The 23,254-nt window shown below is 52.9% G+C and overlaps 1 protein-coding gene across 5 annotated transcripts in view; it reads right to left on the reverse strand.

Moving 5' to 3' along the window:
- ASAP1 (ArfGAP with SH3 domain, ankyrin repeat and PH domain 1) overlaps nt 1-23,254 on the reverse strand; it is a 271,886-nt gene that overhangs the window by 33,694 nt on the left and 214,938 nt on the right. For 3 of the 5 annotated variants that reach the window (XM_045861006.1, XM_045861004.1, XM_045861008.1), the window contains 7 exons: nt 20,840-20,848; nt 19,943-20,043; nt 17,348-17,417; nt 8,595-8,682; nt 6,480-6,528; nt 1,368-1,531; nt 779-912 (listed from right to left, as the gene is read on the reverse strand). In XM_045861006.1, coding sequence (XP_045716962.1) covers nt 779-912; nt 1,368-1,531; nt 6,480-6,528; nt 8,595-8,682; nt 17,348-17,417; nt 19,943-20,043; nt 20,840-20,848 — 615 coding nt within the window. The remainder of the gene's footprint in view (nt 1-778; nt 913-1,367; nt 1,532-6,479; nt 6,529-8,594; nt 8,683-17,347; nt 17,418-19,942; nt 20,044-20,839; nt 20,849-23,254) is intronic. The other 2 variants (XM_045861007.1, XM_045861005.1) reach the window with 1 other exon arrangement.

Raw genomic sequence — 23,254 nt, forward strand, 5'->3', positions numbered from 1 at the left:
TTACTCCCAGCACTTTCACTGTTAGTATAACTACTCCCGGGGCCCTGGATTCAAATCATGCAACACGGGGCTCATGACCAGAAGGCATCACGCCCAGGGGGCTTCCCCACCTTCACCTGTGTCCTGTGGGGACCATTTAACTTGGACCCGACGAGGGCCCCCAGTACGGCTGCATCATGATGGGAAGGGTGGGGTTATATGCACATGGGAGGGTTTCTGACCCTTTTCAAACCTGCTATAAGCTCACCCCACGCCCGCACACGGCCCTCCCCAGGCTCCCTGAAGAAGTCCTGGGGTAAGGAGTGATTGGTTTTCGGGCAGCAGCTGACAGGCTGCTCTCCATGCATGCGTACTTTCACAAACTCACAAACAGTAAAAATAGAGAGAAAACTACCACAGTCATCATTTTTAACAACATAAGCCCCTAGGGTAAAGTGGGTAGGTGACTTCAACAGCTACCTCCCTGGACTGCTTTTCAGTGAATCATGTAAAACCGCTTCCAAAAGAAAAAAGCAGCTTGGAAAAAGCCCACCCCAGAAGAGCCAGTTTCACTGACTAATTAAGGAAGTGCGTGATTCACCAGTTCTTCAAACAGGAAACAGAAATAGTCAACAGTACACAGGACGAGATTCACATTTTAAGTAGCTGTGCCAATTAAACAGAATCCAGGATTTAGAATTTTTGTCCTCAGCAGAAACAGAAACCTCAAAGCGATCTATTAGGTGTATTCACGACAATAAACTTCAAGTTTTCTTCCTAAGTACAGGCCCCCACTTACCAAGAGTTCAGAAGTCCCTAATTTGTCTAGTTCCAAAGACTGGATGCGAGAAATGTGAACCCCCATTTCCCTGTGGATGCCGGAACATTCTATGCAGGTCAGAATGCCCAAGTTGGTGGAGAGCCAGGTTGGTTCTGTGGAAAGGATTTTGAAGACAATGAACAAATGTGGCATCTAATTTTAGTGTGCCCGCTGCAGAGGAAGCTAAAACAATAGCAGTAGAACTTTTAAACAATTACGAGGGGAAGATTTACATGGCAGCAGCAGATGCTTGCAGTGATGCTAAAAATTGATAGCTTGTTAGAGAGCAGACAGTGTCCTAGGACAAATTTGAAAAAACTTTCTTTCAATACTGAACTGCAAACAAAATTAAGTTCTTTGTTTTCACTAGCCAGGGCAGTATTTTGGCAGGTGACCCCGCAGAGAGAGCCGGCGGGGGTTTTGCAGGGACAGCCAGCGGCGTGGGTCGGTCCAGGCGGCAGCATGTGCGGGGTGTGTCCGTGGGGGGAAGAGGGCTGTAATCCCTAGCTCATTTACCCTCCCCGAGAGGAGAGGTTTGACAAGCCGGCTCCACCCCGGGGACCGATACCTGACGAGCCGCAGTCGCAGCAGACGTCATTCCCCGGGAGCCGCTGGACGTCCTCAATGATGGCTTTGGTCAGGTCTTCCAGGCTGTTCTCGCCCGTGCTCTGCTCGCCCCGGAAGGCCATGGTCAGGGCCTCCTCCTTGCTGTTTGTCAGCACTGAAATCCACCTGTGGACGCAGCAGGAAAGAGAGCTTGTTTCCCCCACGTCGCGACAACCCCGTGTTCACCACCAAGAGACACCCGAAGCGACAGCACTCCCCCGCAGCAGCGAAGAAAGAAGAAAACGAAAGGAATGAAACCTGAAGGAAGGAGAGGTAAAGGGTGGAAAGGGGCAGAGCAGAGAGGAGGGGGGAGACCCGAGGAAGAGGTGGGGCAGGTCGGGTTGTATCACTGAGGACCAGCACAGACACAGCCAAGGGGGTGTCTCGGAAGGACCGGTGAGGAATGGGGAGGAGGTCAGCAGGAGGCCCCTGCTCCCCAGAGGCCCAGCTGTGGGGGGGGTTGGGGGGGGCTCCCAGTGACACCACACAGGGCATTTCATTAGCGGCCAGGAAAATCTATGCTTAGGAGAAAGGTGCACTAATGTGGACACATGCTGGCATTTTAATGTACAACGCAAAGAGAAGACTATTAAATTATATATCCAGTAGGATCCCAATGTGTACTGAGCAAAATAATCCTCTCCCACCAATCTATGCGTAAAATAACCCGAATGCCCAGCAGCAGGGGGCTGATGAATAAAGCATGAAGTAACCAGAAAGTGGAATAGTTACCCAGGTATTAAAACTGAGGTGTTTTACTAATTTTTGAATGACATTGGGGAAATGCTCATAATATAATGTTTCGTGAAATAAATAGGAAAAACCATTATATACGATATAGCCTTACACTTAAATGCATGCCTGGAGTATGTATGTATGTTTGGAAAAGAAAAGGCAAGAAGGAAATTCATAAAATGCTATTGGTGTCCCCGAGTGATCTTCTGTAGGAAAATGGATAGATGGGTTGCTTGACTCTGTGCCTCTCTGTAATTTTCCATATATATAGGGAGCTGGTATTACTTTCATGAATGGAAAAAAAAGCCACATTTATTTTTTTAAGAAGAAAAGGAAAAACATTTCCAAACCACTGTTTATTGTTACCTACTGCAGAGACAGGTGATACCTGTTCTCAGCAGAGAACACAGAGGTCCAGAAAGGAGGATCTAGTTTTTCGGGGGTCTTGTAGGATCGAATGGATATGCAACGAAGGATGGGCTACAACAGGTTTTGAATTAGTAATGGGAATTAAAAGACAACCCAAATTTCCTGGGGTATGTGACCTGCAAGTCCCACCTTTGACTCTAGGTGGCGCTCTCCTTCAGTCTGTTGTGAGAAAGAACCTGTGCACAGCTCAGCTTTTCCACTGTGGCGCAGGAAGCACTCACTGCACCCCCAAACCAGCAGTCTAGGGATGGGCGGGGAGGGGGGCCACTTAACACCTTTTACATGCAACTGTGTTCTTCCACTGTTTAGTCTCGAGTTGCAAACTACAAACTGTTTTGTTAAAAACAGCTTAAGAAACCAGACGGAAGAGCACTGGTCACAGCATGTCACCCGAGGCACCGATGTGACCCAAGTTTCCTCTCTGCCTGCAGGGTCTCTGCTTTGTTTCCCTTAAGCATTAGGATACTCTGCCTATGTGACGTCACAAGTGTCTGCTGCGTGCCAGGCACTCACATCTCTCTCAGGGAACCCTCCCACCAGCCCCTGCGCAAGCGCCTACAACACTTGATCCAGGGGACGTGAGCCCGGAGAGGCTGGACGGCGGCTGCCCGAGGGCCGCAGCTGCAGCGCTCTCAGACGGGGGAAGAGGCACTTCCAGCGACTCCCCGTTTGCAGAGTTCTTTCCCTTAGGCCATTTCTGCCTCTTTATTCAAGAGGTCACGACAAAGAAAGAAAGAGAAAGAACGAGAGAAAGAACGAGAGAAAGAAAGAAAGAAAAAGAAAGAAAGGAAAGAGGAAGAAAGAAAGAAAGAGAAAGGAAGGAAGGAGTCTGTCATAATAATCAGAAAATACGTAGGTAAAGGACAATGAGTTTTCTGGAGGAGTAATTCAACTTGGATGAAATGGAGCGGCTACCTTTCAAAAGGGTGGAGATCAAAATAGCTATTTCTGACATTAAAAAAAACTTTTAAATTACTTTAAAGTAATAGGTGTACAAAAATAGAAGAAAGAAAAGAATGCCTAATTGTATTTTAACACTTTAAAAGTCACTTTGAGTTTACAGGGCTAAAAAAATTGGCAGCGTAGTAGGAGTTTTACACATTTTATCTCTAGTCTCAAAGTCTGCACGCGAGGCCCATAGACCCCATGGAACTGGCAAGACGACGGAGGGGGGACGATGGCCGTGGTAGGAAGGGCAGAGCCGGGAGCAGCCGTCAGTTTGGCCCGCCTTACCTGCACACCTGCCCTTCCTACTGCACCTGCCTCCCTCCTCGGTGAGCAGCGGTCTCTTCTCTCAGCCCCACTGCACGCTCTCCCGTGGGAGGGAAACCCAGAGGTGCGGTGAGAGCGAATGAAGAACTGAGGCCTCCCTCCGGGGCACGTGCCTCCGCTGCAGAAAGCCACTGCCTCCTACGTCACTCGAAGTCCGCCTGTGACCTCGCCACGAGCACCCAGAGGACTCCAAGAGCACGCAGCGCCACAGCTGCAGGTGGGGCCCAGCAACCCTGTACCACAGGGTGGGAGGCCCTGCAGCAGGGAACCGATGCCTCTCTGGCCGACTCTGACTCCGCTACCCCTCGGTCAGAAGACTCAAGGCCTTGGTCTGAGACGGAGCAGAACAAAGAAGCGGATGTGTTCCCCGGGGTCGCCTACCTGTCCTCCCACTTGGGGCTGTGAGAAAGGGGGAAGAGAAGCAAAGCACAAAACGGGAGAAGGGAAAGCGACACTCCAAGGAGACTTGACAAAGTCTTCCTGGGACACGTGACGGCCTGAGGTGCCTTTCCCAGCAGGAACGTGTTCACAGCCATCACACCAGCCATCACAACGCTGGTCTGCTCGAATCGCACGCTGTCCGCCACTTTCCAGGGGGGCCTTGAATAATCCCCTCTCGTTCCCTTGTCTTACAAAGGAGTGAGGTTCCTAAAGGTAAACCAAGCGATGCCAGCCAGATCCAGGCAAGCGCAAGGCTCGGGCTTCTCAATTCCCTCACTTCTGAATCCCTGTCCTCTGACTCCCGGAGCCGAACCCCCGACGGAACCAGCGTGGGGAGCTGGGAACGGCACGGGCACCGGGGCCAGGCTCCCCCTCGCACACCTACTGTTCTGAGCCTGACCACCAAGACGGGGGTGGCCTGCCGCCCTCGGGGGGCGTGTGAAAGGAGCAGAGACAGTGTGGGTGAGCCCCTGCTGTTTGGCTCCTGACAGGCGCCACCGTGAGGGCAGCTGGACGCCCCGGGTCCCTGGGGCTGTGACCACGGGCACACTGTGCCCCGCTTCCTCCTTTCCAAACTGGGGATAACAGTCCCACTTTCTGCGGTTGTCAGGGTTGCTAAGGCACGACAGGCACTTAGCACAGTATGAGCGCAACACACGTTACCCATTTTAGGATAAACATGACCTCTCTCTGAATCTGAGGTGGAGGGCCAGCCCTCCTGACTGTCCCCGTTTTTCCTGGTTCCCAGTCACCCTCCAGTTGGCCAGCTCCATCCCGGCAACACCTGGCCACCTGCCCTTTCCTCTCCCTTCCTCCCTGCCGCTTCTAGGCCAGCGGGATGCCCCACCTGCACAGAGGGTTTACACCCATCCCGTGCCTTCCTCAGCCGGCTCTGGCTGCTTCCCTTCCTCTTGGAAGTCATCTCCCAGCAGCACCCCCAAGTACCCGGGAGGGTGCGCGCCCCGGTCTGTGTGCCCACAGCACTGGCCTCCTCGGTCCCCGCACCATGGCACCTGCCCTTCTCGTCCAGCAGAGGCTGTGCTCCTTCAGGCAGGGCTCAGCCTGCCTCAGTGCCGTGTTCTCCAGGCTCCGCATCGGCCTCGGGCCGTAGTTGGCGTTTAATAAGCCGTCAGGTGAAGCCATGGCCCGTGGACCTTTCTCCCCTTTTCCCCTGGTCTCTCCCACCTTTTCGCTCAGCCTTTTCACTGTTTCTCCCAACACTCCACACCCTTTGTACCTGCTTCTTACTCTCTCTCTGGTCCCTATCATTTCTCCCTGGAGACGGGGCAAGAGGAAAATCCTCCAGAGCAGGAGGAGACAGAAAGGAAGAGGAGAGCAAAGGGGCGAGTGTAAGGAAACGGGGTGTGAGCAGAATTCGGTGGCTCTACAGGAATAATTAAGGGAGGAAAATAGTATTTAGTGGGTGCTGCCAATGACGAAGCAACAACACGTCTGAACGCTACAGCAAGGTCTCACTGCCAGCGCTCACACAAACGCCCCCTTGCCCGAGCAGCCGAGGCTGCGGTGGTCCCACAACACTCAGTCCCCGCCGGGCTACAGGACAGGCTACAGGACAGAAGAGGTGGCGATGGTGGCTCCGAACCAGGGGATGACATGAAAAAGGGGCTGCCTATGATGGCACACCTGCTCAGGTGAGGTCGGGGTTCCGACCCAGGAATGAATGACAGACACCAAGCCCAGTTTGCCCCCCACACCAGGCTCTGTCGGAGAAGGGTTCCTGCCAGTCCTGGTCCTTCAGGGCCAGGCTGGCCTGCTCCCCTGATCATGACAGCAAGGTCCTGGGGAGCCCGGCGCACGCATCCGGCTACCGAACAGTGGGCGTGCCCTCTAAGTGCCGGCGATGTGCTTACGAGACAGGGAGACACAGCCCTGGTCCTCAGGAAGCTCCCGGTCTCTGGGGGCTCAGCCTGAACCAGGGCTTCCCAAGGGGGCGGGCGGAGGCTCTGGGGCTGAGAGGAGGGCACACGCCTCCAGATGGTTGCCTCCAGGATGGCAGGGCTTGAGCAGAGTCTTCAAGGAGGCACCAGAGTTCACCGGGCACCACAGAGAGAGAGAGAGCAAGGTGCAAAGGCCCAGGGGGGAGAGACGAGCAAGGGGAACCGCCAGGAGCGGTGCTCGGGCATGAAAATGCAGGACAGAGGTGCGCTGTGCCAGCGTTGAACTCAGAACTACTTACGCTACGTAGTCCTGTTCGTCTTCCGCCTGAAAGTGATACGTCCTGTTATCTAAAACACGAAGAAGAAAACAACGTGAAACCTTAGAAAGCAGAATACCTTCAGGTCTAATAAAAACTTCCCAAGTTCCTACCAAAAAAAAAAAACCCAAAAACAAACCCTCACAGTAACAGTAGGATTTCAATATTCTTTTGTTTTTATGCCACTTTGTTTCGGCAGTTACACAACTCACGTTGTCAATGCCACTTTTTCTGAAGTGCCACAGGAATGCGATAAAAGAACCGCACACACCCCACAAATATCTGGCACTTCTGGGAAACAGGGGGAGGGGCTGGTCCTGCCTGCGCGAATGGGTCCCAGCGACAAACTGCGGAGTGCTGGCTGCCGGCACAGTACTTCACTTCTCATTTTCAATCTGCCTTTTATTGCGCCCCCTTTAGAAACAGTTTCCTTCTCCGACATGATTCACAACTCGCAGGGCAGCCGGACGAGCAGGCTCACTCCGCCCCAGAGGAGCCTGGGCTGCCGCCCCCTGCTCGGAGCGGGCATCGGGGAAGACGGCCCGACCTCGGCTGGCGGGTCATCTCAGGCTGCGGCCCAGGGGAGGGGGGGCGGCCTACCTGGGGCACTCGGGCAGGTGTTTACGAGGGAAGCTCTTTCTTCAAATGAAGAACCTGCCAGGATGCTTCCACATGCTCTGCTCAAATGAGCCTTCACTTCCCGCCAGCCATTCACCGTGTGGCTGCCCCAGGCTAGGCATTCACGGCCCCACCTCCCAGAGAGAGACGGTGTTCCCGTGCAAAAACACGCCACGGGGAGTGGAGCCTAAGAGTCTCAGCTGAATGTCTGTTTTAAAGCTGTGTGACTTTGTGTAAGTCACCGAACCTCTCTGGGCCTCAGTTTTCTGCCAAATAGGAAACTGGCTGTTGTGGGGATCAGCAACGATGTACATAAAGCACCCGGCACAGATTAGATGTTTGATAACGGAAGACGGCAGTTATGCTCGTATAACTCAATAACCCACAGGTTCTAAAATCTAGGGGTTCTTGGCTTTTTGAAATCATAGTTTAACTCTCATTAATAACCCGAGAAATTGCTCGGTCGTAAAAACCACAAACTCCAACACGTGCTGCAGAACCCCGCTCGGAGTCCACACTAAGCGCCCCCGGACTGACCCTGCCCCTGGGTTTCAAGTCACACGACGGCACCCGAAGGAGGTCAAGGGCAGGGAAGCGCTCTGTGCTCCACACGCAGAGCGCGCACGCAGGCTGCCAGCCCGCCTGGGCCGGGGAGCTGCAGAGGCGGAAGGACGCTGAAGGGTGGTGCCGTGGGACTGCATGGGGTGTGTGGGCTCACTGTACGGGCACGGCCTTTGCTAAGAGGGGCCCCCTCAGCTATCTGAGGGTCCCAGTGCAGCCATGGGCCTGGTGCAGGCACAGGGAGCCAGCCAGGAGGAAAACAACCCCCTTCCCCCCCCACTCTCCGGAGCCTCCGCGAACACACGGGGTAGGCCGGTGGGTGGGTCTTTCTGCACCCGAGTCACAAGAGGAAAGCACGCTCTGACCCCTGGGGCAGGAGAGGGACAGAACACAGTGTCATCCATTTGTGGAGACTGCAGGCAGGGATGATTGGAAGCAGGGGATTGTCCCTGTAACAACTTAAGTTTGCAGGCATAAGAGTGTAAGCAAATCAGTCGTTCAAATGCAGCGAGCAGCCCACCTGCCTTTCCAAAGATACCTGAGAACCACCTGGGGGCTTCCCACAAAAACACCAATGTCTGGACTCACAGATAAGACTATGATTTAGCAAATCTAGGAGAGGAATGGGAATATACTTAGAAAAGTCTCCAAGGCGACAGAGCTGTGTGCCACGGGCAGGAATTGGTCTAATTCACCTAACGAATCTAGGTTCTACTCCCCTGCACACCAGATCTGACACAGCCCCGCCCTCATCTGGAGCCGGAGGGCTCAGAGCAGACTCAGACGCGAGGCACCTCCCTAGGGCTGCGTGTGCAGAGGCAGCGAGGGGCCCTGCTTGGAAAAGCCACTGCCTCAATGGAAATGGGTGGCAGCCAGCACCCACCATAACCGACTGGCTCGGAGAGAAAAAGCACTCACGTGAGATCAAGTCAAAAGACTTCTTGTCCTCGGTATTCGGTTTCACCTGGCAGGTGAGAAGGTTCAGCTTCGCTGGCTGCCTGTTAGACTGGAACAGAGAACACGGAGAAGTGACCTGTAGCGCCTCCCCCTCCCTGCAGGGCCAGTGCCTGGGGCTGGGGTCGGGGTGGGCGCAGGCATGTGGCTGCAGGCAGCAAGTCTGATAAAGTCTTATTCAGCCACCAGGGTTCTGAATGTCATTAAAGAAAGAAAAAAAATTTTGGTGGTTTAACAAACGTCCTTAACTATACATAGTATCTGGTGATTAATTAGAACAGAATCGGGAAAATCCACTTTTCAGTGAAGAGTGGGCATGGTCCATGAAAATGCACCTTTCTGGAACCCACTCATTTTCAAACAGATGGCACTTTTAATACTGTATCTTCCTGTGAAATGTAGTGGACTATAATTCATTCATCATTCATTCATTCACTCATTCAGAACAACTCAGTCACCAATCATCCCAAACCCGATGTCCCAAGCATCCACAAGTTTTGGCTGCAGTGTGGAATTTACGTGATTCCTCTCAAACGCCTAAGGACAACTACCACCCATGAGGCCTGACCCTAATGAGCCCCCAACTCTGGAGAGATGGGAAACGTGGCCAAGACGGCAGCGCTGATCATCAGCAAATCTCGGATTACCAGACCCTGCAGTACGTAGACAGTCATGCGCAGGCCTGGCCTAAGTGGAGTCCTGCCACATAATCACTCTGGTCAGAACTCGTCCTTGACCCGCCTGCCCGCATTTGTCTGAGGTCACACACTGGCCAACGCCGATGCCAACACGTCTGCCTCCTGCAGGTGCTGACCAAGGAGCAGACGTCTGAGCGTCCAGGCCGGGCACGAACACAGCCCACTGCAGTAGGCACTGGAACTCTTTAGCCGGGCCTGCTTGCCCAGTCGAAGTCCCCATGCCAGGAGTGTGTCCACTCACGCACCCCAAATTTTTAGGAAAAATGGGGTTGGGAAAGTAGGGGAAATGTCACAACAGTGATTAATCAAGGCCCTGAACAACAGAGGTGGCATGTCGTCAAGGCCATCTCAATGACCCACCACACTTCTCAGTCTCAATAGTGAGCAACACCCCATTTCTGTCTGCCTTCCTGTGCTCGCTGGGCAGTTTTCGAGATCTTGCTCTGCGGTTCCAGTGACACCGGACACAGAGAACAAGCCCCTCGTCCTGTGCCTATCTGCTCCAACGCAAGCGGTCTGGGGGGAGGGCGTGAGAGACCACAGGCCTCTGACCGAGACACGGAGGCCAGAAGCAGAGCCCTGTACGGGAGAATGTACCTCACAGGAAACCACGTGGCAACCACAGGTCGCCACGTCCAGGACAGGGGGGCATGGGCCTGCATGTTCTTCTCAGGACAGACCTGGAGTCTGGGTTGCCAGAGGCCTCAGACGGCCAGCCAGCAGCCACGCCACAAATCTGGCCCAGCCCGCTGTGCCACGAACTGTCAGTCTGGCGGCTCCCCCTGCTTGGATACTGATTAAGTCACCAGATTCCCCAAATGAAAACAATGACATTTGACAACCTGGAGAGGCCGCAATCCCTGTTAACGGACTCTCCGTGGAAGGCTGTGTTCCAATTTGGCATCCACGTTTCAAGGAGGATGCAGGAGGGCTTAGGGAAGACGGAGAGATGATTAAAGGACGGGAAAGTGGGACCTTTGAAGACGGGCTAAAGGCACTCGTTAGCCCAGGGAAAAGACGGACAGGGAGTGACTTAATCACGGCCTTCGAGGACACGAAGGTTGTGCTGGAGGAGGGCCGGGCAGCTGTTTCCCATCTGCGCGGACCAAGGCACTCCGCTCGCAGAAGAAGATCTAAGCCAGACAGAAGCAAGAACTTCCCAGGCTTAAGCTGATTATGCATAATAGGAGGTTTCAAGTTTCTTAACCTACGTAGAGAAATCTCTTGGAAAAACCTAAGAATTTTTTAGACAACATTCACTTTTGAATGTGGCAGTTAACTAGATGACTTTTTTTTTTTTTTGGTCCCAAGTGTATACTGCTGCAGTGTTTCTGAAACAACCTTACCAACAGACACAACCAATACAATGCAAAACAGATAGAAAAATTTAAAGACGGAAAGAAACACTCAAGTTGACCATTAACTCATTCAGGAAAATGAGGCAGACCCCCCCCCCCCCGCCCCCGCAAGCATGGACTACTTCACAGTGTATTACCAGAAAGCTTCTGAGGATACAGATTTTATATGTTCAGGTCATTTCACGGCTGCACCACAACGTCAGTGACGAGGACAGATGCTATGGATTCCCTGGGAAGTCTGCCAAGTCCACCGGACTGACTTTGCCACATCAACTTGAACTTCAGTGGACACTGACACTTATCTTGCACAAGTATAGTGTTTGTTCTTCCCCCAAATGCCAGTGAGAAATCTTGACAAATGACCTATCAACCCAAACGTGACTTCGAGGAGCCAAAACGACACCGTTTTTGATGACCCAAGCCGCGGACAGAGCCATCGCCGAGCCAGGAATGTGAGAAAGTGTAATGGGGCACTCCACCCGTGTCCCCGGACCCGGGGGCCAGAAGGCTCAGGAATCACTACGGCCATGACAGTAATTCCAGGTTTGTACAACTCTTCAACATCTCGAAGACTTTCTCTCGGCATTTAGTGCTAATTTATAGGTACACTGATTAAAGGTATAATCTTCCCCAGCGGTTCGGCAGACTTCAAACACAGAGGGCTGAATGACTTGCCCTGGGCTGCACCCCTGTGGGGCGGTTTAGAAAACACGCTCACATTGTTTACATAGCGGAAAGGAGAAAGGAAAAAAGGGAAGGAACAAGGAGACGGGCATTCGGAGTCCTACCAGCGGAGAATGGAAACAGCCGGTCTGCACGCTGGCCGCCAGGCTCCTGGGGCTGCAGCTCCAGCCCCTGCATCCGCTGCTCCCCCTGCTGGGCCCCCGGGGAGGGGCACTGGCCCCCCTCCCTCCAGGTGGCTCACGGCCCACAGGTCCTTCGAGTGGCTCCTGGCCTGGCCGCCCGTCCCTCCCACCCTGTGACATGGCCTCCCTGGCTCTTATTTGTCCTTATTTGCTTCCTGTCGTTCTTTCCACTAAACGCACACATTTCTGTTTTGTTCACTAAAACGTGCCCGGCGTACAGCAGGCATTCAATAAATGAATGCATTCCAGGTGGCTTACATAGGCTAAGTGTGAGGGAAGTCTTTTTAGTTTCTTTCTCAGTGTTTTCATGCATTCTGGGCACACATGAAAAACAAGTGCTCCGCACCAGCATCAGCTGTGGGAGACAGCCCTGACCATGGACCTAGCATGTGCCCGGTGCCTGAGCTCGAGAGTGCACCAAGGACCTGGGCAGTCCCGCGGGCAGCACCAGCCTGCAGCGAGTACCTGGGGAGAGAGATGAATGAGGCGGATGAGCGGGAGGAGCAAGGAGGCCCAGGTGCAGGCACCTGGGGGAGGAAGGGAGGAGGGGAGGAGGGGAGGAGGGGAGGAGGTGATGCTGATGGGGAAGCAGGGAGAGCACTGCACACACATGGCACTGAGCAACTCACAGCCCCGCCCAGGAGCCCCGGAGCCGATCAGAGAGAGCACCCGTCAGGCCTGCCTGCAGGAGGGCAGCTGGAGGAGCGACCCGGAGGGAAACTGACGCGCAAGGATGAGGGCCTGAATTGAGGCCACGGTTTGGGGCTGGGGGCCGGGGACTCAAGATTCAGCCCAAAAGGGAGACTTTTAATAAACTGTTCCGAAAGGAACCTCTACAGGGCACGTGGACCAGCCAGTCCAGGCACTTGAAGGGTGCGTGGGGGGCGGGGCGCACCGTGCCCACAGGCTTGGCTGCGGAAACCTTTCCGAGGCGACAAGTGCTTCTACCCCAGATGCAGCCGGGGCCTGCCCTTGTACAGGTCTCACTCGTCCTCAAAAGGAGGCACATTCGCTGAAGAAACACTGGGAGACAGAGTGCAAAAAAGGAACTGAATGTCACCTGTGAACCCGCCTTTATACCCAGAGACAATAGCTCAGTTAGTTAGTACCTTGATTTTAACAAAATGTGTGTGGGGGAAAAAAACCAAACAAACACAAATCTCTTAAAATGTAAATGTTAAAAAAATAGAAACATGGGTCGGTTCCACTCGTCTGTATTGTTTGACAAATTGCTTTTCCCCCAATGAACAACATATATGGATGTTTCTACTTTACACACACACACACACACACACACACACACACGGCAGACCCATTCTCGAGTGTTCCGTCTTTGGAAAGGTTTCTGGGGGGGAGCGCTGGACACGTTCCATGAACAGAAGTGACGAAGACATCATTGCTCTGACAGGATGTCCCGCCACCCCACACGGAACACGCCACTCGGCCAGAAAGTCTCCTCCGAACTGCGAGGAGACGTGCACATGGAGACAGGATGAGTCAACTGTGGTGACTGTTCCTGTGTCTCCCGAGGGAAAACAAACACCACACGCCCGTCCTCCGACAGCTCAGCACGCACCGACGCGGCGTGTTGTCGCTGGAAGTGCGAAGCCGCCAGCGCAGGCACAGTCCTCTGCTGGCAGAAAACAGCTGCTACTGGAATTCGTCTCCAGAAACGAGACGAGGCCCCCCACCCTGCTGCTGCATTGCTCAGCTCCACAAACAAGAAGTGAGCACCCTTCATCAGTAGGGGAGTAAGCTGGACCCAGCCTGGCGGCGCTTGCCTTGTGGAAAGACGTAGAAATAAAATAATACGGGTCTTCACTTCCACTGTTTGAGCTTAGTGATGGAGCCGCACAGATTGTGGGTATTTCAGGCCAGGTCCCTCCCCAGGGCTCGTCATCTCTCGCCTCTGTACATCTTCACCCTCACTTTCATGTCCCTTCTTCACTAAGAAACAAGTGCCTTTCGGGAGTTCTCTCTACTCTCTGCTCCACGGGAAGGCAGGAGGGGTGATGCGGCAGTTCCTGAAGCCCAGGCGGTATCAGCACCGTGGCACCCCGGGGTTCCAGAGGCTGTGCCAAGAGGAGGAACCCAGGGTGCGCAGCTGGCTGGTCTCTCAGGCAGAAACGAGCGGCCGTCACAAAACACCTGGCTGTCACAGAGCTACACTCTGGGAGCTGAGGGTGCTGCTGGTTTGCCTGGAGCAATGCAATACTCTGTTAAGAATATGTATGTATAATGAGAATATGCTTTATGTACTGGCTAGGTGGACACCTTCACTAGCTTTGAGGCTGACACAGCGTTTGCCACGGCTGTGTCAGAACTGGTATTTTGAAAGGAAACACTGTATACCGCACTTGGGACACACTGGATGGCCCACCGATGGAAGCTGCTATCAACGTTACTACCATAACAGCAAGTTAAGATACTCCCACTGGCTCTGGTTCCAGTGATGCATTACTTTGAATAGTAAAGTAAAGACTCTGTGCCCTGGAGCGGACCCATGGGAAGCAGGGGGTCTGTCTGCGGGTGAGATGCTCTCAGATGGCTGTAGGTCCTGCAGGTACATGCAGAACCGAACTTCCTCCTGGACTGGGGGCCCGGGAGAAGAACGGCACCTGGGGCAGGTCACGTGGGCGGCCAAGCCGGCAGAGCAGCCGCAGTCGTCCGGACGACACTCAGCCCTCTTCCGCGTCACTGCGGTAACAACTTCAGCCTGACACTGATGGGGGCCCTTCAAGCAGGAGGAACCCCCAGGTGATAAGGGGTCCCAAACGCGGGCCTCAACTTTCCTGACAACAAAGGCTCTTTGATCCCTTTTTCCAAAGATCACTGAGTTCCGTGTGTTTCCCCAGGAGAAACTGCTGGTCTTAATTTTCCATCTGATTGCAAGTGATCAGGGGTGTTTGCGAAGTCAGGAAAAGCCAGCTAAAACTGGCTACAGGGACCTTTCCTCTGAGCAGGGATGTGCCCACGAGTGATGTCACTGGCAGCAGAAAGGTGCGGCCCGAAGCCGACCACGAGTGGGAAAGAAAAAATAGGAGTCAGCGGAGGGAATCGGAAGTTGGGAGGGGAAACCCACTTCCCCTGAGCTGCTGAGGGAGACTCCCCATTCCCCACGTTTGTAGCAGGGGAGCTGCCTGTCACTGGATTTCGGTATTGCCAGCAACAGCCAACGAGGTCACAGGGCAGCGACGACTGCTGTGACTGGAATGCCCACGCATGGCTGTGATGCCCCTTAATCTTCGCCATCACAGGTACGCAGTGAGCACTCTTCCCCAGGGCATGCAGTGAATGGCCACGTGGGGACGCAGACTCGTGGGACAGATGCCCCAGTCCCTTCTCAAAGCCACTAACCAGCGCAGCTGACGTCGTGTCTGCTGTTGGCTAGAGCCTCAAGAACACACGGAAACGGTTGGCTTGGCCACAGTAATGTGTTTGGCAGGAAAGAAAGAGGGAGGATGGAAGGGAACTTATTATTACTTTTTTAAAACAAATTGCCCCAGCTGTAGAACTGCTAGCAAGCGGTGCCACTGCTTCTCGTCAACCCTGGGACCTCCCCGCACACTGTGCTGCCTTCCCCGCAGGTCCCTAGGAAAGGCGGGTCCCCGGATCCTGGCAAGGACACACCACGACCTGGCAGGAGAGTGAGGGCACACGGAGAAAACCTCCGACCACAGCTCCAGGTCTGTGCAGAGACAGACGGCTGGGGACCTGCACTTTGGTGCAGCCTGAAGGAGACGCCAAGGCATAGAGAAGCAGTCACGCTTCTGGTCACACACAACGCAGACCCACTCAGGGTCACACCGCTTAGTGCCACTCGGCTGATGACATCAGACAGGGCCAGGCACGTGTCCGGCTCAGGGAAGCCGGCCGAAGGCCAGGCACAGTCACATCCGGGCAGATGCTGACCACATGTCCCATCCACACCCTGCAGCGCCGTGAGCCGAAGCCTCTCGCACGACCCAGTTACCGGCGTGCCGGCGGGTCTGCCTGCGGCAGGCTCCGAGGTCTGCACATCACCCGGACGCCTCTGGAACTTGCCCGGGGGCGGGGGGGGGGTCAGCTATACCCCTGAGATGGCGGGGCTCTGAGGGATGGCAGGCTGAACGGAAGGGGCGCGCGGACCAATGGCAGGCAGACCGCGGCTTGCATTCCCGACTCTGCCAGCTACTAGCTGAGTCTCGGTGCTTCTTTGTGCCTTGGTTTCTTCATTGCAAAAATGAAGGTTACACGCTGGAGAGCATTATGCCAAGTGAAATACGTCAGGCAGCGAAAGACAAATAGCATATGATCTCACCTATAATGGGAACCTAATATTAGAGCAAAACAAACAAATGAGCAAAACAACCAGAGGCGTGGCATCAAGGAACAAACTGACAGGGGCTGGAGGGGGGCGGGGGGAGGGAGGAAAGAGGGGATGGGCCTCCTTAAAGAACAAGCATAAATGACCCAGGGACATGGACAACAGGGGACAACAGGGGACCGATGGGGGGGGGGGCCCGTTGGGGGGAGGGGGTGGAGAGCAATGGGGGAGAACTGCTCTCTCCCCCATTTGCTCTGTGGGAATTGGGACAACTGTAGTAGAGCAACAATACAAAATAAGTAGATTACATAAAAGCAAAAAAAGAGAAGGTTACAGAGGATTCAGTGCAATACACTTTATGAAGGGTTTCACATGAAGTGCTTAATAAGTGGTACTTCCTTTCCTCCTCAGCAGAGGGCAGTCTAAACACGACTGAATGATGAAAACCTGCCAGGGCTCGAACTGCTCTCAGCTCCTGTCTGCTGTCCTGTTCGCCACGAGCGCTGCTGGAACCGGAGGACAGCCCCTGGCTCAGGGGTGCAGCTTCCCCGGCTTCCCCAGGAGCCTCTGCTCCACCCTGGGCCCCCGGGTCAGCCTGCAGGTGCCTGTGTCCAGACTCAGAGTACTTTGCTGTTTCCATTCCGGCTCGATACATTTGCCATTATAATTTTTACGAATAAGAAAATAATTTCTTGCTAGTTTCAAAGGGCAAAAATGTGATTTGTTTTTACTGCATATGTCTTTGACTGTCACCAAGACTGAACCTATTTTGACAAGTATATGGATTTTGTCAAGATAGGACTTTCAGTTGGAAATGGGTGCTACAAAAGAAAAAGAAAAATTCTAGACAGATTATAGACATCAACTATCACTACGTAATGTGCATGCATGTACACCAATAATCTGAAGATAAACAGAACATAAGTGTTAATAGCTTAGCTATTTCCTTCCTATTCAATTGCCTTTATGACTGAAAAAGGGGGAGTCATAACGGAGGCAATTTTATTGTTCACTGTTTCACGTATATACCCTTTAACATAAATGATGGACTTTCTGAGTAATTTAAGTCAATAGTTAACAATAAAAAAGACCGGACATATTTACATGCATTGTTCCACTTCCTACATTACATTTTTCATGCAAAGAACATCTCTTCTGTCATCTTTATAGTTCAACAAACCAGGTTTTCACCACAAGCAATCATATTTCCCAGAAGAGGAGATTATCAAGTAAAAGGCGACCTGGCTTGGTCTGAAAGAGCAAAAGGTAAAAAGTTTCGGTGGGCCGACAGAACGAGGCGGGACAGACACCACAGGACAAAGACCAACTTCTCTCGAGAAGAGTATCTGAAATTGTCTGACCGACTCCGCACCTAAACGTGCTGGGGGACCATCCCGGCGCCCGTGACGCCACGTGTCTGCTAGTTTCTAGTCCATGTGACCACAGGCAGGGCCGGGGCGGCGCGTGAGGACGGACGGGACGCACTTACCGTGGCGTGGGAGATGGTCAGCATCCCGTTCTTGACGGCGCACTTCCTCCGCTGCCACACTTTGCGGATCCTGCGGAGCAAGGCAGACGTGGCCCGGTCAGTGCCGTCAGTGCCAGGCTGGCGCTGGGGCTTGCGCAGCTACACGGTGTTTGCACGGTCACCGTTCCAGAGCAAAACCACCCCAACCCCCAACCCCAACCCCACGCGAACCAGAACATTTCGGTTGCCTTTCGTTAGCCCAGGTGGAAGGTTAATTCGGGACGAGGACGCTCCCTGCAGCATGGTGATGAGAGCGAAAGCGGGAACTAGAGACACAGCGGGCATCTGAGCGCAGGACAATGAACGCATGCATTGTATTCATTCCTGGCTACATTCACACTGCACGTCCTCTGCAGGAGTTTCAATGAAGAAAGTGTGTGTGAGTACACAGACCTGCAGAGATTCCTAAAGCATACTGTTGACCGAAACAAGTAAATGGTTTTAAGATAATTCAGGTGTGATCTAGTATTGTGGGGGGAAAAACTCAAATCATTTCAGACGCATCGTATCTGAAGTTTCTGTGGGCACGCACACATGTGTACAAACGTACAGACGAGGCCCTGAGAGAGGCGCACCACGCCGACAAAAGACCCCTCTCCGGGCAGGGGCCTCCGACCTGTGTCAGGGGTGGTGCTGAGAAGGTTTTAACCGTGTCTGGGACTCCCACACTTCGAACGTTTTGGTTCGATGATGCTGACAGGATGGAAATGGATGGAAATGAAGGATGGAAAGGACCACACATGAAGGATGCAAAACACCAAGGAAAACCAGTTTCAACTTGGAAGAGCGTTTTTTTTTTTTTTCCGTAAAGCTTCAGGTGCAGGTGAGGGACTACGTGTGGCGGTTTGGCACAGGGGTGGCAGGTGCAAACACGCTAGTTGAGACCATTTCCGTCAGGGGAACAGAACTGTCCAGGAACAGCATCCTCCAGGCTAGAGGCTGCATGGGCCTCCTGTTGCCACGGAAACAAACAACATTAGAGGAGGCCATTGTAGCTTCTCCCAGGCATTAAAAACAGCATCACCTCATGGTTCCTTTTCCTTCTTAAATCAGTCTTAGAACAAACCTGCCACAACATGAACTTAAATCCAACTCCAAACGCAGATAATACAGACTTCTTGAACGTGTAACTGCCAGAAGCCTGGTGTGCTCCAGAGCCTTCACAGACGGCAATAACAATCCGACGCCATCTGACCTGAAGTGCTGCACACAAACTGCACGCACTGCCCAAAATGCTTGTCCCTCCTCCCCCAGATCTCTGTTCGGATCATTCCGTCAGGTCTCCAGCTCTCCGCTCCAACATCACCTCATCAGAGTCTCCCCTGACCGCTCCCTGTGACAGCGAGGACTGGTCCCCCTCGCCCCCTGCCCCCGCCCCGTACCCCTCGGATTGCTTCCTCTTTCCAGACAGCACCTGCGGCCATCTCCCTCCCGTACTTCTCCTTCTTCCCTGTCTGCCTCCCCGAGAACGGAAGCTCAGACAGGACGAGGGCTCTCTGCTGCTCCGTGTCACGCCCAGTGCCTGCGACAGTGCCTGGTGTGACTCCCGGGAGATACTTGTTGAATGCAAAGTAGAATGATGAGCAAAGCTGACGGTGACCCCAGAAATTTATGGGAGAGAGAATAGCAATTTTAACAAGCGAATGAAAACAAAACAAAAAAAATGGATGCTGCTTAGATACAGTCAAGGAGCACATATCCACAAGCAACCAGAAAACTAGAAGCTTTTTAAAAAGAATGCCAATTATTCAAGTGAAAAATTAAGGGAATAAGTGAATTCTACTTAGGCACTTATGGCGAAGCAGGGTCACTTGTTCAGGCAGCAGGGAGAGGGCCAGCGTGGCAGGAGCAGAGGGGCAGATGACCCGAGATGAGACTGGAGGGAAAGGCAGGTGCAGCAGCAGCTCCAGGCGATGGGAAGCGGCTGAGCACTCCAAGGAGGGAGCGACCTGCCGTGCTTGACGTTCTTAGAAGGCTACGCCGAGTGCGGTGTAGCAACGAACGGGAGAAGGGGCAAGTGAGTGGCAGGCCCGGAGAGACCCGGTAGGAGGCCCCCAAGGTAGTCCAGGACAGAGGGAGGTGACTTAGCCTGGAGCAGGACAGCAGATGGCAAGAAACACATGATCTCTTGTTAGAAACGGAAGGGGCTGTTGTTGAACTGCTGTGATGTAAGAGGGAAGAGAGGAGCCACAGCTGAACCCCAAGACCAGGTGGGCTCCCCTGGCAGAGAAAACCCGCAATGAACAAAAGCAGAGGCGGGTGAGTAAGAGGTCAGCAAGGCACCCGCATGCTTCGCGGTCTACTCGGTTCCTGCCTCCTAACACCGTATGTCACAATTCACAGGTGTCACGCGGGGACCAGAAAACGACGAAGACAGCAGGTGAAATCTCAGACGTGCCCTAGGAAAACCTGTGCACTGAAGGTATGAAGAGAGTGCGTTAGAAAACTTTAAGTGTGCTTTCTTTCCTACGTGAGAGGTGGGAGAAAGTCCGTAGGCGGCTAACGCTCAGGAAGTGCGCTGAGGCACACGGGGACATGGGGCTGGCCTGTACGTACCCGTCACTTTTCTTCAGCAGGTACCCCTTCTTCTCGCTGCCGTACTCCTTATTGCCCTGCAGCTGGTGCATGCTGTATCCCGCCTGCCGGCTCTGAGAATCCTAGGAAAGGTGAACCGCAGATTACGCGCATGCTGGGGACACTTCTCAAGTTCCCGCCTCTGTTCTGCCACTGAGCGGGGGGGCTATGGGCATGGGGTTAAGAATTACGGAACTCTAAGAGCGGTCAGGTCCTTGCCTTTATTTCAGAGGAGGAAGCTGAGCAAGTAAATGATTGCCAGAGTCGAAACCAAGTTCAAGGCAAACCGGGGGTCTGGGGCCCGGGGTCCAGGCCTCCTATCTCTAGTCCAGAGCCCAGCTCTGCATCAAACCCCGCAGGGGAGGCTACTCTATTTCCCAATCAGCTCACACTGGCAAACACGGGAAGGGCTGCAAACACTGAAGCAGACGGCAGAACCAAAGCTCATGCAACCTGAAAACAAGTACCCTTTAACCCTTCACGCACTCCGAGGAAACGCCCCCAATACAAAGTGCACCTTCTCAGTAAGGTATGAAGAACTGTTATGAAACTCTTGTTTTGTAACTAACTAGTGCTCTGCACGGTACACCTGTAACCATGCGTTCTATTCAAAATGGTCATTCTATTGCCGTGACGGGTGTATTACGTAATGAAAAGGGCGACAAGGACCAACAGAACCACACAGATGCCGAGAGGCCTGACTCGGCATCAGCACCCCAGGGCGCCTCCCACTGTGCGGAAAGGCTGCACGACCCACAGTCGCCACTGGGGGGAGGTGGGGTGGAGGGAGTGGCCTAATCACGGGGAGCTGTTCGAGGACACAGGGGGCTTCAGACACGGACATCGGACAACACATTCTCAGAAGAAGTAACGACTTACTCTCCTAGACTTCGATCAGGAAGGGCAAAAGCAACAGAGAGAAAAGGCAGAACATTGGAAAACAGAGTTAATTTCATTGATAGTCTTATTGCTCATAACTTAAGCACTTTTTATAACACAGAGAAAATATCATCATAGAGATAATGCTAAAACGAACACACCCACAGATATTTAGAACCGTGACACACTTGCGCACAGGGAAACGTCTGTGCTGATCAGGCTCCGTTTCAGGTCGTCTGCGTGGGGACGGAGGAGGGGCTGAACGGAGGAACAGGGCACCCGTCTCAGCCCGGCAACGTGGCTGACAAGCCTCGAGGTGCGTGCACAGGGGACACCTCGGCGAGACCCATCGCAAATTGCTTAGAGAATCTAAAAGCAGCCACACATTTCAGGAAGTTTCTTTTTGTTCTGTTTCGCTGAGCAAAGGGAATGAAAGTATCCAGCTGGCAGCAACACTGGAGATGTGAAGGTGCGGAGACAGGGCGCTCGAGGAGCCGCTGGCCGTCTGCGGTGCAGGTGTGCCGCCCGCCCCTGGGCAGCACGGCCGCTCTGGGGCCCTCAGGCGGGACCGTGGCCCCTCACGGCTGCTCTGCACGCGCTGGGGTCTGTGCCCCATAGCACGACCTGAACGCCTCCCAGCCAGGCACCGGGAAGCACTGGGGACACTGACTGGGACGCCACCGTCTGTGAGGTGGACACCCACTGTCCCCTCTTATTGTGCAGGCTGAGAGAGCTGATGCACCTTTCCAGGCAGCTGAGTCTGTGCTACACAGGCCACAGGCTACAGTGTCTTAACCTGAGTCATCTCTGTCTTTAACCGGCCGGACTGCCTCCAGCTGAAACACAGCAGGCCCAGGGCCTTGAACGCCAGGGTGACCACCTCAAGCTCCCTCCCCACAGGTGCTCCCCCCCGACAGGTGCTCCCTTGCTTTCTGGAGGGAGGCCTGAGGGACAGGCAGAGGGCAGCCTTCCTCCACCGGGGCCTCCAGGGACAGTCCTGGTAACAACAGTGGGGACACAGGCGGCTTTTCTGAGGGAGGCAGCGATGTGTCCGTAACAGCAACAAAGACCAATCAGGACGGAGACTGGACGGGGCTGGAGGGAGCCGAGGCCTGGGACCAATCACGAGGCCGGGCACTGACGCCCAGGTGCTGTCGGCCTGAGCCCAGTGGAACCAGCCGGCTCAGCATTGCTCAGCTACGGGTTTGGACCCGGGGGTCTTCGCCACAGCTCTGCCTCCAAAACATTAAGGACAACTCTCCTTGGATAGCAATTCTTGTGAAAAACAGGTCTCTCTTTGTTGGAACCTTTTTCATTGAACTAAACTCTTCGATGGCCCACATGATTCCTGGTCTGTTGCAATGCTTTAAAATGATGCTTCTCTGACCTTAACCCATTCGTTAACCTTTAAAATAAATTCTAGGTTTTGAGAATAAAAGTACTCATATATTTAACATGAATTTAGATGCTGATAACTTAGCAAAACTATTACATTCTGTAAATATACTAGTAACACATTCCTTACGTATATTTATTACAAGCCTAAATAATCTCTAAATTCTAAATACCAAATAGATCGAATAAGCTTTGCTTTCCATCAGACAGAGATGCTTTTAAAGGTAAAGAAAATGGCTGAACTCTAGGCTGTGACCTCACAAGACTACCCCATTAAATTGAGGAAGGAGGAAGCAATATATTTCAAAAGTCTAACATCAACAATCCTAAATTAACTACTGATAAAGTTTATGGTGTAAGAAAATCACACAAATTGTCATTTCTGCAGCTTAAGAAAAAAGGGTCATTCAGCTTGCTTAGCACGGCACTCCAGATAAGTGAAAAGAGAATTTTCTTTTCTGAGAATGTAAATTTTGAAGGACCGTGAACACTAAAATAATTAAAAACAAAACAAAACAAAACAAAACGGAAGGAATGAAATAGGTTCTGAATCCTCTGCCAGCATAATAAAAATCAACGTGCATTCAGGAAAAGAGAAATGCAAATGAAAATATCATTCAGGCAAAATAATACAAAACTAAACTTCAACAATGAACTCCCAACCTTGGCAAAATTCCATGGCGGGAGCCAAGAATCATTATAAGCTGCAGAACGAAACTATGGCATTATGTTTTAGTTCAGTTTCCCATTCTCTATTAGCAGCACAAATTACCTGGCTCTCCTATTAGAAACCCTTATAATGCATTATTAAGGAGAAAAAAATCTCAGAGCTCTTAAAACTGCAAGCAATTACACACTCACTGATTTCATGGGGTTATAAACGTTCCTGGCACCCCATCTACAGCTAAACCCCAGTTAGAGACGCTTCCCGCCTCTAATGGAAGGTGTGAACAGAGTGGGCACAGGCGTCCCTATGTTCCGTCTCACTAAATGTTTGCGGGGTAGCTTGTGTGCCCGGCA

The sequence above is a fragment of the Phyllostomus hastatus genome, unplaced genomic scaffold, assembly GCF_019186645.2.
Source record: "Phyllostomus hastatus isolate PE091 unplaced genomic scaffold, TTU_PhHast_1.1 phas_scaffold_21, whole genome shotgun sequence".
NCBI classification, from domain to species: domain Eukaryota; kingdom Metazoa; phylum Chordata; class Mammalia; order Chiroptera; family Phyllostomidae; genus Phyllostomus; species Phyllostomus hastatus.